This window comes from Peromyscus californicus, unplaced genomic scaffold (assembly GCF_007827085.1).
Source record: "Peromyscus californicus insignis strain IS unplaced genomic scaffold, ASM782708v3 Scaffold_8__1_contigs__length_139910024, whole genome shotgun sequence".
NCBI classification, from domain to species: domain Eukaryota; kingdom Metazoa; phylum Chordata; class Mammalia; order Rodentia; family Cricetidae; genus Peromyscus; species Peromyscus californicus.
In genome coordinates, this window is record NW_026294606.1 from 48,253,594 (window position 1) to 48,271,508 (window position 17,915).

The window sequence follows — 17,915 nt, forward strand, 5'->3', positions numbered from 1 at the left end:
ATAGTAAACTGACTAAAACTAGATTGCCCATTTTATTTGTTGTTTCTTATGGTGATCTTTGTTTTACAGTCATGTTTTTTATAACATTGCCATAGCAATGAATATGAATGTCTTGACTATCTTGTTCATAGGTGAATGTCCTATACTCCATAATTCCCAGCCAATAAGCCAGCTTCCTTCCTTGAGGCCTGAACATCATCACTACCCAACAATCGATGAGCCTCTTCCACCAAGTAAGCTTTAGTTTTCAAATCTATGACTTAACTCTTCCCACCGAGTCTGAACAGGTCAGTGTGAACTCATATGCAAGCATCCAAAACTCTTTCCAAGTTCCACACTTAGCACTACTATTAAACACCAATATATACTTACTATAACCAGGCTTTTTAACAAGCTGTTTCAATACACGGTATTAAAGTGACAACCAAATGTTAATGTCCCTAAGATTTTGAAGGAGAAGAAAAAAATAAGTAACATTTCTTTATAAGACCTGACTAGTCTTTGTTTGTGACCTTTCAGTCCTAAATTTGCCATTTTAAAATTTTCAGTTGGAAATAGAAATCTATTTTTCTCCAGTGAATCTAGTATCCACAAATGTCTCCATAGAATACAACAACTTCAACCCATAGTGTTTTAAGAAACTGTACTTTCCAAAATAACACACATCAAAGGATTAAAATCTCCAAATGTCTGTAGTTATTAGACATTTCCAGGAAAACTATTATTTTTAGGATAGAATTCAGTAACATTTTGTCCTAGTAACTGTCCTAAATTAACAATTCTTTAGCTAGTCATTTGAGCTTAGGAAATTCATTTAACCTCTAAAATACTGTATTTTATTATTTGTGAGAATAAAAACTTTAATGTCCCCATCTGCTAAATTCTGAGTTTGGACTAGGTAGTCTGTACATGCCATTCAGGCTTAACCTGTACCACTTCACTTAAAATATTTAGAAGGAAATGAACCTCTGAATTTTTTAAACTTATTTAATATAACATGTGTTCATGAATTCTGGAACTTCTCTGTTTGAGTTCAGGATATTTCCACACAAAGATAACCTTTAATATTGGATAAATTATTGTAAATGAAAAATTATTCCCAAAATTCACATTTTTGCATGAGCTTGCATTGGGCAGTTGTAGTTTTTAAAAAGAGAAATGTTTATTTAGGAATTCATCTGTTCTTGGTAACATATTATATTTATATGAATACTACTTTTCTCCCTATTCAGTCATATGTTAACAGTGAGGAATTTACAAATGTCTTTAATATATACCCTAGCTTAAAGCATCACCACATTTATTTCTCTGAGACCAAACCAAGCATTATGTTTTTTTAATTTTTTGCTTGATTTCTTTCTTCATTTATATACTGATTTATGATATGACTTAAGAAAACAGTAAAACCCATCATATTTCATATATGATTATTTGAAAAATGTATACATAACATGTTATTTCTAAAACAAGCCTCTCTCTCTCTCTCTCTCTCTCTCTCTCTCTCGCTCTCTCTGTTTCACACACACACACACACACACACACACACACACACACACACACACACACAAATCCTATCTACACATGTATAAATAGCCTGATCTATAATCCATGCAGTAGCATAACTAGTTATAAATAGAGGCATTAAAAATAATTTGACATACAATCACCTCAAAATAACTACCTAATATAAACCACTCTCAATAATAAAATAGAATCTAAATAGGTTTTAATTTTTATCCATAAAGCAATGAAAAAATATTAGAAAATTTGCTAGTGAACTTTGACAACAGGATTTTCTTAGACAATCTCAAATAGGACATGAATGACTTCACTACTGACAGTCATTCATTCATCAGTTATTTACTGAATACTGTGTAATTGGTGCTGTTTAAGATAAACAGAATGGACAATGATTCCTCATGCTAATCTGGAAAGTAGATGATAAACAATAAAATAATACATAGGAGACTACTTTTAACTGGTGATAAATGCAATGAAAAAATAAATAAAGAAAGATAAGGAGTCATTTCATGTGTAGTAGACAACTGATTTGCAATTTTAGATCCAGAAGTCTAAGCAAGCTTCCCTAAGAATCCTAATAATGGATGAGAGAGCAGAACTACTCAAAATAATGCTGAGGGAAAGCTTTACAGGCAGGGGGAGCAATCATAGCAGCTGCCGAGCTCTAGGTGGAGGCATGATGGTGGGCTTGAAGAATAAAGCCAGTGAGTGCATCTGAAGCCAAGGAAGAGAGAAAGTAGCAGATAATACGGTCACGGGAAACAGCACAAAGCAATCACCTGGGGCTTTGCAGACTGCTGCAGGGGTTCTCAACCTTTGTAATGTTGCAGCCCTCTAACGCAGTTCCTCATGCTGTGGTGGCCCCCAACCATAACATTCTCATTGCTGCTTCATAACTGTAATTTTGCTACTTTTATGAATAATAACGTAAATATTTTTGAAGATAGAGGTTTGTCAAAAAGGTCACAAACCACAGGTTGAAAACCTCTGCAGAGGTGTGGCTTTTACCCTGAATGAATGGGACATACCACAGCATTTTGAGCGGGGAAGTGGTATTTCTGGCATGTATTTTGAAATATTTTTCCCTGGTTGTTGTGCAGGGAATAAAATGAAGAGGAAGAGTAGAAGTCTATGAGATACAACATAAGGTTATTGTAGTGGCAAAAGTTAAAAACATTGGTGATTTGGATCAGGGCAGCAGCAATTGAATTGTTAATATATCTAAACATATATTTTGAAGACAACTTTGATGACATATTGAGTATGGAAACGAGATGAAAATAAGAATTAAGAATGACTCATTTTTAGCCTTGACTGACAGAAAAAAACTTTTGTAGAAGAGGTGGAATGGGAATGATCTGAAGCTTGCCTTGATCATATTATAGTTGAGATATCATCAAGTAGTGATGGCAAGAAAGCAATTAGGTATATGTTTATAAAGTTCAAGAAAAAATATATGTAGAGTATTGCATTTATTAAAATATTTAAATACACAATCCAACAATGAAGACAATACATGTTTAAGTTCTTAATAAAACATAATTAGGTATTCAAGAATTCATTCTATCCTAAATTACTCCACTTGACCCACACTACCCTAACTTGCCCTAGTGTAGGATAGATACTGTTTTCAGGGGTCTATGTAAATTCATGGCATCACAGTACTTAATTCTTCTACTAATGCTGAGGCCTGAAGATCCATTCAAAATAATGAATAAGATATGTGATAAAAATGATGTTTGTAAGATATGTGAAAATAAATTCTTTACAAAGCAACCCAGAAAACATACTCAAATGCAACTAATTATTTAATGCATATTTGTAAAAATATAAAAATTAACACAATGTGTTTCAGATACTTAATGTATTAATAAAAGAGCTGAGGGTTTTGATGACCATCCTTTCCAGGAGTGATTTTGAGATTTGAAACTTGCTAAGAATGTGTCATCAGTGTTCCATTCCCCGGTGTCCCTCCCCCTTGGAGAACTTGCTAATGGAGAAATCTATGCTTCTCTTGGAGCAGAGATCTGTGTCATCTGTGTCCTTAGAACTTGACAAAGCTCCTAGTTTATAGCAAGTGGAAGTGGGGTTTTCTCACCTGAATTAAATAACACGGTGTTATTTGAAAGATAAGCTTTGTTGGATGATAGTTCAAGAAAAACAATTGTTCAATAGCTTTCTATGATTAAAAAAACAACATAAATTATAAACTTTTGGAACAAGATTAATTATGAAGTTATAAAATTACAAGTATGTGCAGTATTATCATCAATGAATTATTGTTCTAATAGTTGACATCTGAATATCTAATAGCCTACTTTAGGGAAATCCTCCTAGAATATATTTCTGTAATTCAACTACATTTTTTCCTTCCATTTGCCATACACATTAACTTTTGGATTTTCTGGCATTTGGATTTTCATTGGGCATTGACAATTCTCTAGGTTAGGCATACAAAATTATGTTTCTAAACAGCTATGCCATACACATATAAAACCATAAGAATGCCAAATTTATCTTCCGTTTAAAACTTGAGAGTCACTATATCATTGCCTAAGTCATGAGTTTTCAAGATGACTGTTAATATTGGATCCACTCCTGAAACTGTCTTTTCTCACTTAAAAGACCAAATAGTTTTCCTCTTTTTGCAATTATGTTTCCTATTTGTCTTAGCATGTTTAGTATTTCCTTAGCATTTTCAACATGACACCATATTGGAGTTATTTCCACCACATTTTTATATATGGACTACAGAAGTTTTACCCATCACTGTGTATCATTGCTCTTATATGCCTAGTTCAGATATAGTTGAAACACAGTTAGCACTCAGATTCAAGACATTTATTCATGGATTTTAACCCACTTCAGCTTACATGTGCATCACCTAATCATCTATGCTTCTGCCTTGACTCCCTCTACTGTTTGTGATGGTTACTTAGCAACAAAGTTTTTATAGCTATATTTAATATATATATGAACATATACATACATATACATATATGTATGTAACAACAATTAATGATAAAAAGAGGTCATAAATTTGAAAAGGAGCAAGGAGGGATAAATGGGAAAAAGGAAAAGAATAAGGGAAATGATGTAATTATAATCTCAAACATTTTTTAAAAACAATTTTAAAAGGGCTTTATCTTTTCATATTTTGCTTATTTTTAAATGCATTTTTAATTAAAAAATAATTGCATCCCTTCCTCCTTCCTTTTCCCCCATCCAATTGGATGTTTGTTATTGTACTATTGATCTGTTTTGGTTTGGTTAACCAGCCATAGGTAGGTTCAATATATACTGTAAGTTTACATTTGATCACATGGATATTTTGAAACTGTAGTTATCAAATTCTTCCATTCACCCCCTTAAAAGAAACTGTAGTTGCTTGAGCATGCTCAGTTTAGAAAGAAGCTTTCTGAAATTGCACATCCAGCATTTCAGAACTAAGTTAGAAAGGAGTTTAGATGCACGATCCATTGTGACTGCCCCCAGCACCTCCTCCTGTTAGACTGAGAAAAGAACAGATTCTCTAGCATCACACCAATGCTTCCTGCGGGGTTTGTCCATCTTCTGCAACTGTTGCTTGAATAACCAGCAAGATTTTTAAAGCAGTAAACAAATTTTCTTTAGACAGTATTAAATTTAAGCACACGTCATAGTCAAGGAACCACAATTATCATGGCAAAGTAGAGTCTGAGTATATTAGCTCCTTTCTGGGAAGCTGATTCCAAGCTCATGTCTAGCAGTCATGGCAAGTGCTAGAAGACAAGAGAGGTGGGGTGTGGTCTTCATAATGAGCCACTGGTGAAGTCTACCTTCAGAAGACCTGGAAGTGGAATGTGTCCACATGGGTTGACAAGTAGTCTGTACTTGACTTTTCTTGTCCTCTTATTAAACATTAGACTGGGAAGCTCGAATTGACAGCCATGGACGAGTATTTTATGTGGACCATGTAAATCGTACAACCACCTGGCAGCGACCAACAGTGGCACCTACCCCAGATGGAATGATCAGGTCCGGGTCTGTCCACCAGATGGAGCAGCTTAACAGAAGGTTGGTGACCAGTGTGGAACAAGACCCTGTAAGCCTTGGTTAGATAAGAATGGCAAGACGTCTCTCTTCTGCTTTCCTGCTCACTGTAAGGAAGCTGAATGAAATTAATTATGTAAGAAATTTGTTCCTGGTAAGTATTTGGAAGGCCAGGTTTGGAAGTTAGTGACAGGAAGCATGTTAAGCTTGAGTGACATTTAAATATAGGATTCCTCTAAATGTCTTACTGGTACAAACAAAAAATAAGAAATTCTTTAACTATGCCCTTAACCCCAAGGATATGAAGATTCCCACAAACTCTCCAAAAATTATATGTAAAATTACATCAGTGATCACATTTTTGGAAGACTAGTTTTCATCATAAGATTTCCTCAAAGATATAGAACACAAAGTAGTTAACATTCCAAGGAAAATTTCCACAAAAATAAAAATCATGCATACAGAAAAATCACCTCATAAAATCACTGTAGACTTTGCCCTTGTCTGTCATCACTGTACACCCATCACTGTAGACTGCCCTTGTCTATCATCACTGTACACCCATCACTGTAGACATTGCTCTTGTCTGTCATCACTGTACACCCATCACTGTAGACTACCCTTGTCTATCATCACTGTAGACTTTGCCCTTGTCTGTCATCACTGTACACCCATCACTGTAGACTTTGCCCTTGTCTGTCATCACTGTACACCCATCACTGTAGACTGCCCTTGTCTATCATCACTGTACACCCATCACTGTAGACTTTGCCCTTGTCTGTCATCACTGTACACCCATCACTGTAGACTTTGCCCTTGTCTGTCATCACTGTACACCCATCACTGTAGACTACCCTTGTCTATCATCACTGTAGACTTTGCCCTTGTCTGTCATCACTGTACACCCATCACTGTAGACATTGCCCTTGTCTGTCATCACTGTACACTCATCACTGTAGACTTTGCCCTTGTCTGTCATCACTGTACACTCATCACTGTAGACTTTGCCCTTGTCTGTCATCACTGTACACTCATCACTGTAGACTTTGCCCTTGTCTGTCATCACTGTACACCCATCACTGTAGACTACCCTTGTCTATCATCACTGTAGACTTTGTCCTTGTCTATCATCAATGTACACCCATCACTGTAGACTTTGCCCTTGTCTATCATCACTGTACACCCATCACTATAGACATTGCTCTTGTCTATCATCACTGTACACCCATCACTATAGACATTGCTCTTGTCTATCATCATTGTACACCCATCACTCTAGACTTTGCCCTTGTCTATCATCACTGTACACCCATCACTGTAGACTGCCCTTGTCTATCATCACTGTAGACTTTGCCCTTGTCTCTCCTCAATGTACACCCATCACTGTAGACTACCCTTGTCTATCATCACTGTAGACTTTGCCCTTGTCTCTCCTCAATGTACACCCATCACTGTAGACTTTGCCCTTGTCTATCATCACTGTACACCCATCACTGTAGACTTTGCCCTTGTCTGTCATCACTGTACACTCATCACTGTAGACTTTGCCCTTGTCTATCATCATTGTACACCCATCACTGTAGACTTTGCCCTTGTCTGTCATCACTGTACACCCATCACTGTAGACATTGCCCTTGTCTATCATCACTGTACACACATCACTGTAGACTTTGCCCTTATCTGTCATCACTGTACACTCATCACTGTAGAATTGTCCCTCTTCTCATAATCACTGCACATCATCACTGTAGAGTTGTCCCTCTTCTCATAATCACTTCACACCATCACTGTAGAGTTCTCCCTCTTCTCGTCATCATTGTGCACCCATAAACAGTAGTTCTTCAAAAGTTTTTATCCCTGAAAAACAAGTGCTTATAATATTTCTGAAATGGCCTATGGTGGTTCACTTGTGTAATTCCAGCTATTTGAGATGCTAAGGTGGGAGGATCTCAAGTTCAAGACCAGCTTGAACAACATATCAAGACCTTATAAGAAATAGAAATTCTTCCAGAATCATTTTGATTAGAAACTATGCCTTCACTCTTGAACTTTCACAGATACTATTTGGGTTTGGGTTGCAACCATGGGTGCTGTGTCCCTCATGCTTCAGGTCAACAACATCTCTATTTTCTTATTCTTTGAGGACAGAGTGAGCAATGGCTTCAGGATATTTTTTGTTATTAGAAGTGCAAGCATCAGGCCTACTTCAGTTGAAACTGCATCTACATCCTGTCTTATTTATTTTTCAAGTGCTAAGTTAAAGAAAAAGTTGAGGGAGACTGAAAAGGCTAGAAACCTAGGTTGAGTATATTTATTGATAACAAAGGCTTTAAGACTTAACTGTATCTGCCTATTAAGTAAGCTTTTTAACCTGTTAAAAATACATGTGATATGAAAGTTGAAAGGGGAATACTTGAAGTGGAAGAGTTTAATTAAAAATGGGTGCAGAGAGATGAGGGAAAGTTAGGGTTGGGAAAGTCAACTACAGATAAGAATGCATGAGGATATCATAAGGAAGCTTGGTATTTTGTAGGCTAATTAAAAAATAAAAGCAAGGAACTGGAAAGATATCCTGGTGATTAGAAGTACTTCTTGCTCTTCTAGAGAACCCAAGTTTGTTTCCTAGTACCTATGTCCAGTGGCTCACAATCATGTATAACTCCAGCTTTGGGGAATCTGACACCCTCTATGGTTTTGGTGGGCACCTGTACACATGTGACATACACTCACACAGATATACACACAGGCACACACAGGCACACACATATACACACGTGAAACTAAGAAAATAAATCTTCCAGATGAATGAATGAATAAATAAATAGATATATAGATAAATAAATGAATAAATAAATAAATAAATAAATAAATAAATAAATAAATAAATAAATAAATAAATAGGTAACTGGTGAGTTCCAGCTTCCTTGAGAAAACCTGTCTCAAAACACAGAGAGCCATCAAGGAACACCACCTGATGTCAACCTCTGGGTACTAAACACATGTGTACACATTCACAGTCTCACACTCACACTTAATTGATTAATTAAAATGAATTCTGAGTATACTTTAGATGAATGTCACCAGAGTATTCTTTTATCACTTGAGTATTTAAAAGACATTTGCCTTCCATTTTTCCATCAGTACCTGAATGTCTAAGTCATGAATAAGAACCATAAAGGATTTTCAACCACAGCATATTTCTCTGCAATTATACCACAGGAACAAACCATATTGCAAGGAATTACCATGACCTAGTTTTATTAGACATAAATGCATACAGCCTTTCTCTGTTGTAAGTCATCTTACAGGCAGAAAGCAGTGTCTGAAGCAATATGCTGAAATTGCTTAGCTAACCAAAAGTGTCATCAAGCTACATATATAAGAGGTGCTGTTTGAACACCAAATAATAAGCAAAGCACAAGATATCAAACCAACAAAGCAATGTATTAAAAAAATAAAAATCAGTATACATTTGTGATGATCAGATTGTACTAAACAAAATTCAGTCCAAATCTATCTGCAGCAGACAGGAGCCCTTCCATGGAGCTGCACACACTGGGAGAGACAGCCAGGGACCATGCTGAATGGAGAACTGCATTTGAATTTGGACAGATAAAGAAAAAGTAGTTTTGCAATTTGAGAAAGTGATAGTTTCTTGTGGAAGAGCCTGTTTACAGAAGTTCATGTTTTTAGACACTTGTCTTTCCCGTTATTTTAAAGTATTTAAAGGCTTCTCTGATTTGGAAGTAGGCAGCCACAAAAAGTGTACTAAAAGTATACTCACTTGTGATCATGCCTAGGTAATTTTTTTTATAACTTCCATTTACTAAGAAAAATCTACAAGGATCACTATCTCACTGAAAAGTGGAAATATGTGTTAGCATTGTGAGGAGGAGTCTTCCCTGACTGTCCACTACATGAATGTGAAGATCAAAAGACATGCCCTGAGAAATGCAGTCAAAAGTTGTAATACCAAAAATTGCCTAGAACTCAATACAAGGTTATTTCTGAGTTAATTCCTAAAGTTGGAGACTGTCTAGCATTAATTAACTCTGCTTTCACACACATATGCACACACGCACATATACATATATATGAGAAGCAAAAAAAATCACCATGCATTTTCATTTTAAATATCAACTAAAACTTATTTTTAATTAATTTTATTAATTAAAATTAATTATTAAATAATTAATTATTAATGTTAAGGGAGATTTAAATTTAAATAGAAGAAAATATATTCATATTACCCCAAAGTTTAAACTTCAAAGAAATTAATCCAATTTTTATTTCAATATATATGCCATGATTCTTACATAGTTATGACATAATGACAATATAATTTTATATTCATTTTTATTATATGTATGATACGGGCTTTATATCACTGCCATGTTTTCAGACTAACATTTAGATCCCTGTAAATATTCTGAGTGACTATAATTTAGTACATGTAACTTCTCATGTTATTGAATATTTGCTTATTGTTTTATCATGATTTTTTATTTGAAAAGCAAGGTCATTTTAAATATTAAGATTATCTTATAGCCGGGCGGTGGTGGTGCACGCCTTTAATCCCAGCACTTGGGAGGCAGAGCCAGGTGGGTCTCTGTGAGTTCAAGGCCAGCCTGGACTACCAAGTGAGTTCCAGGAAAGGCACAAAGCTACACAGAGAAACCCTATCTCGAAAAACAAAAAAATTAAAATTTTTAAAAAAATTAAAAAGTAAAAAGATTATCTTATATTAGAGTATTCCTTTGTGATTCTATTCCCAAAATACCAGCAGGAAATAAACAGTTTGGGTATTTTTTATTGATGCCTAACGTTTTTTAACAATATGGCTTTATAGATTTTACTATGCCCAAAATAGTTTTACTTCTGTCTCATTGTCTGGTCTGTTTTGGCTGATTTAGGAGATATTTCCATATTTCTGGCATTTGGGGATGACATACATTTCACTTCTGAGAGGATCAACTTTTTATCATAATCTTTTCTTTAAGAATTGTAACTAATTCCCACATGAAATTTTTCTTCTACAGCTTTGATTGTTTGTTTGTTTACTTAGACTGGCATAGTTTGGTTTGGGAAGGTTCTTTCTATTTTGTATAATTATATTTGCATGCATGCATGTGTAATTAAAAATTGTATATTTCAGCTGACTTTATTACAGATTTCCATGAGCCTTTTATATATTTTTAGATCCAAACAAAACAAGTGCAGGAGGACATTAAAGATCATTCCTGATGAGATAAAAAAAAAGGGAGGCTTGCTGAGTCTGTGGCTTCTGTGAGATCTGGGCTTCCACAGGCTTTCTGGGTTCCATCACAAACTGTCACCAATGCTATATTCAGTCCCCTGAGAGGAGAAGACTTTGATTCTACATCTTAAAGGGAGAGTGGGAGAACATATGGCTCTAAAAAGATTGTTTAGCCATTGGAGGAAATTATGAGTGCCATATCCATTAGGTAATTGTCCAATAGCAACTTCTACAGTCTTTGGCAATGCTCTGACCCCAGTTAAAGTCAGAGATTGGCAGCTTCTATTCTCCCAGCTGCATTCCCAAGTTCCAGCAAGATCACAGTGGGCCATCTTTTACCTCCTCATAACCTCCCCGCCACAGAGAGGTGAGAAACAAGCACATCATAATGCTCTGATCACTGCATGAATTCCACACTTTCTCAATAGATGTCTCACAGTCACTGCCCCTGGCAAAAGTGGTTTCTCATGGGTTATCAGAAGTGATTGATGGATGATAAAACAAAATGTAACAATCCTACAGACCAATGAATCTCAAACCTAGATACACAGAACAGTATCTCAACAGTATCTCTTAGAAGCACGGGTTTCAATTTTCTTCAGTGAATGTAAGTTAACAGATCCTCTTGTAAGCAGCTTGGAGACCATGGTAGAGAAACTTTGCTCCTTAAAGTCAGGGAAAAAATAGGGTACTGTCTCCTACAGAAGCCTGCTGCAGAAGAATGAACCTCTACAGGACTCGATGTACTCCTCACGTCATCTTGAATTACACCTGCAAACTTGGTTATTTGCTCTCCTTCCTCCCCTTCTGCACACCTCTCCCCATCTTCTTCCTGAACACAAGACTCATATAAGCCACATTTTGTCATAACTTGGAGGAATTATGGGATTTCAAAACTACATTTCTAAATCTAACCAACATCTCCCCTCCCCTATCCACAACCCTCTTGTGTACAGTCTCTAAGTCCTACAAAATAGATTTGTCCAGCTACCTAGTCAAGCAATGTGGCAACAGTTGTCTTATTAATTGTTCTGGTTATCTTATTGGAGTTTTAGACATTTCTGATTTCAATACAATTGTTTACAGACTTTTCCAATTGCACTATTCAGAGCATAAGCAAACACAAGTTGACCCTTGTCTTTCCATTTTCTAATGTACAGGTATCAAAACATTCAAAGAACCATTGCAACAGAGAGACCTGATGAAGATTCTGGCAACCAAAGCTGTGAGCAAATACCGGATGGAGGAGGTGGAGGTGGAGGGAGTGACTCAGAAGCAGAATCTTCCCAGTCAAGCTTAGGTATTGGAGGAGGGGACTCAGAACACTGGAGGTGGCATGGAATGGCTGTGATGGAAGTATGCAAGCCAAGTCCTTACCCTGCCTCATGGGATAGCCACATGATCCCCAGATAGGACAGCAACAAAATATTGAAGAAGATAGAGGAATTAGAGGCATGAGTAAGGGAGACAGCAAAGCTTCCCGCTAGGAATCTTAGAAGATATAGACTCCTGTGTTGTTAGGTAATGTATCTGTTTGTGTCCTGAGGATTTCCACTCATAAATAAAATGTGATAAATGTTCACAATCCATTTCTAATGAGTCTTGTGCATTTAGGATAAAATTCAGTTCTACCAAGGAGGAACCTGGGCACAAAGAGGTTTTCTGGTAGCCTTCTTGTTCACAAATCCAAGAACATACTGTTTTTACCATGTATCAAGCCTTATTTTCCTGTTTTTTTTAATTTCTTTACATCTAACCTGATTGGAATGCCAATAATGATATTTAAAAAGCATGAGACTGGCTTCCACTCTTTGTACCCAAAACAACATATGTGGTTACCACAGTGAAATCCCAGTGAGCCACTTCCTCTTTGAATTGGGTTAAATGGTAACAGATTTGCCAAAAAAGGCCCAGAGACAGTCTAGACAAGTAGATATGCTAATTCTCATTCTGGTAGGTCTCAGAGATTTGTGGCACATAGATATTGGACTTGTTTATTTGATTTATTTTTTTAATTTTTTTAAATGTTTGATAGTTTCACACATTTATATAATGAATTTTAGTCATTTTAGCCTAAATTTCCTGCTCCCATCTCCCCCTTGCCTCTGTCTTGCCAGAACCCTTCTTTATAATAGTCCCTCATCCTACATGTTATATGTGTGTGGCCCACTGAGTTCAATAGTTAAAGTTTCTTAGCTGGCAGTAGGTGAGAGGTTATGTACTAGAACAAGACAAGTTAGCAGTGGCTAGACAAGTAAAGGAAATAACATGAACCCGCCTTCCCCCAATGTTAGCTACCCTCATGGAGAGGCCTAGCCTTGGGATCCTCCCCTATCTGTGATGAATTGTGGAATGGTTCCAGTTCTGAGCAGGCCTTCTGCAGACAAACACAGCTGCAGTCAACTCAAGACTGTGATAACGATGCCATAACTGAGAGACATCTTTTTGTTGGCCAACCCCTACCTGCCGGCTCCTTTCTTCTTAAATCCACTTACACATTTCAATCAAAAATTTTAATTGTCTCCATTCTGCTTTCTCTATCAGACGTAGTAACAAACCCAGTTTAGGCTTTTCTGTTACTAATTTCTTTGTTCAGTCTTCTGAGAGACACAAGGTACAACAACCAAGTAGTTAGAAACAGGAAGGGAAAAGGTAGCTAGGATTATTTCTAGATTTGGTATTGGATCACATGTAATTTATGGTGTAATAAAAGTCTCAATTTTAGTATATAAAATCACAACTCATTTACTCCTCAGATCTGCAGCTTGAGCACTGTCAGCTGAGTAAAGCTGGCAGGCTGCTCAGGGTGGTGCTGTACTCATACACGTCACTTGCTGTTAACTGTGCGGTGACTTGTCTGAGATGGCCTCAGTTTGGAAGCTTGACCCTCTGGCTTGTTTCCTTAGTGGGCATGAGGATAGAAGAGAAACCGAAACACAAGTGTTTGGGTCCCTGTCTCAGAACTGACACACTGCTTCTGCCTTGTGGTCCTGGATGGATCAAAGCATAAGGCCAGGCCCAGTTCAACTAGGAAGGAGCTTGAAAGTCCCACTGCAGAGAAGTGTTGATAGGAGGGGAGAGCCATGACCCCTTCTGTAACTGTCTTAATTACAGGTAACACTTGTAACAAAGCAAGAAAAAGAGACAAAGGAAGGAGATATGAAAGGACTTGAACCTAGCTGAAACTAGATAAGAACCTTACTAAGAAATAATGATACCTGACGTTTAAAAACTCAAAATTATCTCTATGAGTTTGAGTCCAGCCTGGTCTACAAGCAAGTTCCAGGACAGCCAGGGCTGTTACACAGAGAAATTCTGTCTCCAAAAATAAAACAAAACAAAACCTCAAAATTAGAAATGCTTGAAAAAATCCAAATATTTAGTATGCCAACATGATGCCACAAAAGGAAAATACAGTTCATGCAAAAAATTTTTAAATGTTGTATAAACCAGGTATGATGACTTTAATCCCAACACTAAGGAGGTAGAAACAAGACCATGAGTTTGGAATTAGGCTGCACTATATTGTGAGACTGCCTCAAAAAGTTTGTGTAAAATTACCTCTGGGCTATGTAAATAAGGTATAGATGGAAGGTACATAAATTTCATGTTCAGGCATGTGTCTCATCTCTAAAATACCTCATTATGTATATGCACATGTTCTAGAATTTGAAAAAAAAAATCTGATGCAGTTTTGGTGTCAAGCATTTTGGACAAGGGACACTTGACATTCTTGACCTAGTCATGTCACTATGAAAAAATCAAGACTGTGTTGTGGGGGGTCTGTGTTCTGCCATCAGAAAAGACGTACTCAATGTGGAAGAACTTTCCACCCAACATATTCCATTGTTTTGCTTCATTTTTTCCAGATCTGAGGCGAGAAGGATCACTTTCTCCAGTCAACTCACAAAAAATTACCTTGCTGCTACAGTCCCCAGCAGTCAAGTTCATCACCAATCCTGAGTTCTTCACTGTGCTGCATGCCAACTATGTGAGTGCTCAAAAAGCAAAGACGGGGTGGACTGGCTTCCTGAAAACCCGAAACAAGCTTTATGTAGTCATGTAATAAAATAAAGGGGCTGGAATTTTACTCTATGAGCTTAGGAAAGAAGGAGTTTTTAATTATTTCTCTTTTTTTGAGATTATAACATAATTACATCATTTTCCCTTCCCTTTCTTTCCTCCAAACCCTCCCATATGCCCTTCCTTTCTCTCTTTCTCTCTTTCAAATGCATGGCTTCCTCTCTCTCCTCTCTCTCTCTCTCTCTCTCTCTCTCTCCTCTCTCTCTCTCTCTCTCTCTGTGTGTGTGTGTGTGTGTGTGTGTGTGTGTGTGTGTGTGTGGCAACTCAGACCTTTCTGTCCCATGCAAGTCTCGCAGTAAAGAAGGGAGAATTCAGAAACTCTCTTGCCTTTCTAAAGCTTTCATCAGGATCATATCAGTGAAAATTCCTTCGAACAAATACATGTTGTTTTTATCCATCTTAAATCTTTTAAAAAATAAGAGTATAAAGTGTCCAAATAACTCTTTATCCTTAACCATTTTATAAAATAATCTTCATTAAAAACATTTAGATGGCTTTGTCTTTGATAATAACTGGATTAGCTTTTGATATACCTTAAAAATATATTGATAATAACTGTGATTTGGTTTTACATATATACTTTTTTCATTGAATTTTTCAAGGCATTTTTCATAAAGCAACAGTATAATATGATAGTATTTGTTAATTCTTCTATTTCACAAACTTTTTTTTTTTTGTAATTTGGGCACAGATCTAGAGACTGGAATCACAGAAACAGGTTAGGGAGACACCTAAACATCAGTGGATATCTGCTTTGTGAAGACAAATGTGTTAGACAATCAGTCTAATAAGACAGGAGAAAGCCCGAACTGACAGAAAGAAAGTGCCTAGGAGACTAAGGCAGAAGGCAAAGGCTGAATTGCGTCCTTCAAGTTGAAAGGGAATGGAAAGAATCCCAAGCAGAGAAGCAGTGTGTTAGGAAGGATGCAGGCCAAGATGACAGTGTGGCCCCGCTGTGGCCGGCAGACATGGAAGAAATGCTGAAGACTCAGCAGCCTAGCAAACCACAAAGGTGCCTATCCTATTCAGCTGGCAACAAGAGCCCATGGTGCTCTCAGACACCAGCTCCGATGACTAGGTAGTTTGATGAAGTGTTTTTTTGGAAGAATCTCAGAGAAGTGCTGAGAGGACCAAGACTAAAAGCTGATTCAACCAATCAAGTAAAAGATGATCAAATCCCAAACTCAATAAGGTGCTGAGAGAATGGGAGAAATGGCTTAACTCAGAGAGATTGTTTGAGAAATCAGTCAATGGTGTTTGGATCTCCTATAGCCAACTGGTGAATAAAAGATGAAGACTCAAGAAATTCTGAGTGGTTTCTATTTTGGGGATTGGAGTTAGTAGGGACTCTTTGAGGCTGGTGCAGTATTTTGATGCAATGATAAAGGCTGTGGTTGGGAAAAGAGGAAATAAGTGTGTTTAGTTAGAGGGAATCCCTGGTGAGGTAGTGGAGAATCATAAAGGGTAACAAGTAGGCAAGATACCCAAGCCTCTGCACTATACACTGGGCTTCCTGTGGGCCTTGGGGCTGTGGGAACCACTGAACTAACCTTCCTAGCCTCCTCCAGTGTTCTTTTATCACAATACATGTGCACATGGGCACATGTGGGTATTCGTGTGTCCTTCTCAACACCATCTAGATAGCTTGGTGACTTTTTAGCAGTCTCAGAGATACACTGAGGGGAATGAGACTTCTGCTGTGAGTACTACAAAGTACCTATGTAATATAAAATTATAATTTGACTAACTTAGGAACTCCTAAAACAGCCTTCTTTTCTTCTCATTCCCTCACCTGAAGATGTTACATAAGATTCACTGGAATGGTAGGCTTCTGAAGACCAACTTTAATTATGATCAATTACTATTATGTATTAAATAGATAAGAGGATCAAAAGCATAGCTCTGTAGTCAGAGAAGAAAACTGGGAGAAGAGTGATGCTCAGAGACATACAGTGAGGCCTGAGAGACCCAAGTGTGGCTGACATTAGGAAGAAGATCTCTGAAGGTCAGGTAGAATTACCCTGCCAAATAGGCCCATGGATGTTGAATGCACATTTCCACATTGAACACTATGTCAGCTTCTAAAGTCTCCATTTTTATATATTTTTTTTTTTTTTTGATTTTTCGAGACAGGGTTTCTCTGTGTAGCTTTGCGCCTTTCCTGGAACTCACTCTGTAGACCAGGCTGGCCTTGAACTCACAGAGATCCGCCTGCCTCTGCCTCCCGAGTGCTGGGATTAAAGGCGTGCGCCACCACTGCCCGGCCTAAAGTCTCCATTTTTAGCTCACACAAATCACCACCAAGTTGGACTATTATATCATGTGAAAGTACTCAGTGTGTTTACTCTGTGTTTCCTAATTTCATATCTTCTTCCTTCATTTTCCCCAAACCTTCTCAGAGTGCCTACCGGGTATTTACAAGTAGCACTTGCTTGAAGCATATGATCTTGAAAGTCCGAAGAGATGCTCGCAATTTTGAACGCTACCAGCATAACCGGGACCTGGTGAATTTCATCAACATGTTTGCAGACACAAGACTGGAACTGCCTCGGGGTTGGGAGATCAAAACTGATCATCAGGGAAAGGTGAGAATAATCAATGTGTGGGGCTTTCACCAAATGCTCTGGTTTACCAATGCAGATGTGGAAGAAAATGAAAGATTATGGAGAAGGAAGCTTATGTATCTCAGAGATGTAATATTGGCCCCAGGGAAGAAAGAAGGTAGTGGCTGTCCACATCCGGTTTCTTACTCATTCCACGTGCATGAACACTGCATTATGAGATATTTAGCTTCTTAGCTTCTTCCTTAGAGAAGTCAAATTGTGCCATTGCTGTCAAAGGGAATAACATACTGCTTGGTTGAGGAATGCTATCCACTTTACATCTTTAAATTTTCCACTAAGTACTTTTGTTCAATGGCCTATGTCTTAGTTACTTTACTATGACCAAGACAACTTATAGAAAGAAGGTGTTTAATGTGGGGCTTATGGTTTCAGAGGATTAGAGCCCAGGATTATCATGG

The 17,915-nt window shown here is 37.3% G+C and overlaps 1 protein-coding gene across 7 annotated transcripts in view; it reads left to right on the forward strand.

The window, feature by feature from the left end:
* The window catches only part of Hecw1 (HECT, C2 and WW domain containing E3 ubiquitin protein ligase 1), a 293,914-nt gene that overhangs the window by 202,733 nt on the left and 73,266 nt on the right, over positions 1 to 17,915 (forward strand). For 5 of the 7 annotated variants that reach the window (XM_052729794.1, XM_052729793.1, XM_052729797.1 and 2 more), the window contains 5 exons: positions 132 to 233; positions 5,427 to 5,577; positions 11,971 to 12,110; positions 14,680 to 14,801; positions 17,293 to 17,478. In XM_052729794.1, coding sequence (XP_052585754.1) covers positions 132 to 233; positions 5,427 to 5,577; positions 11,971 to 12,110; positions 14,680 to 14,801; positions 17,293 to 17,478 — 701 coding nt within the window. The remainder of the gene's footprint in view (positions 1 to 131; positions 234 to 5,426; positions 5,578 to 11,970; positions 12,111 to 14,679; positions 14,802 to 17,292; positions 17,479 to 17,915) is intronic. The other 2 variants (XM_052729799.1, XM_052729800.1) reach the window with 1 other exon arrangement.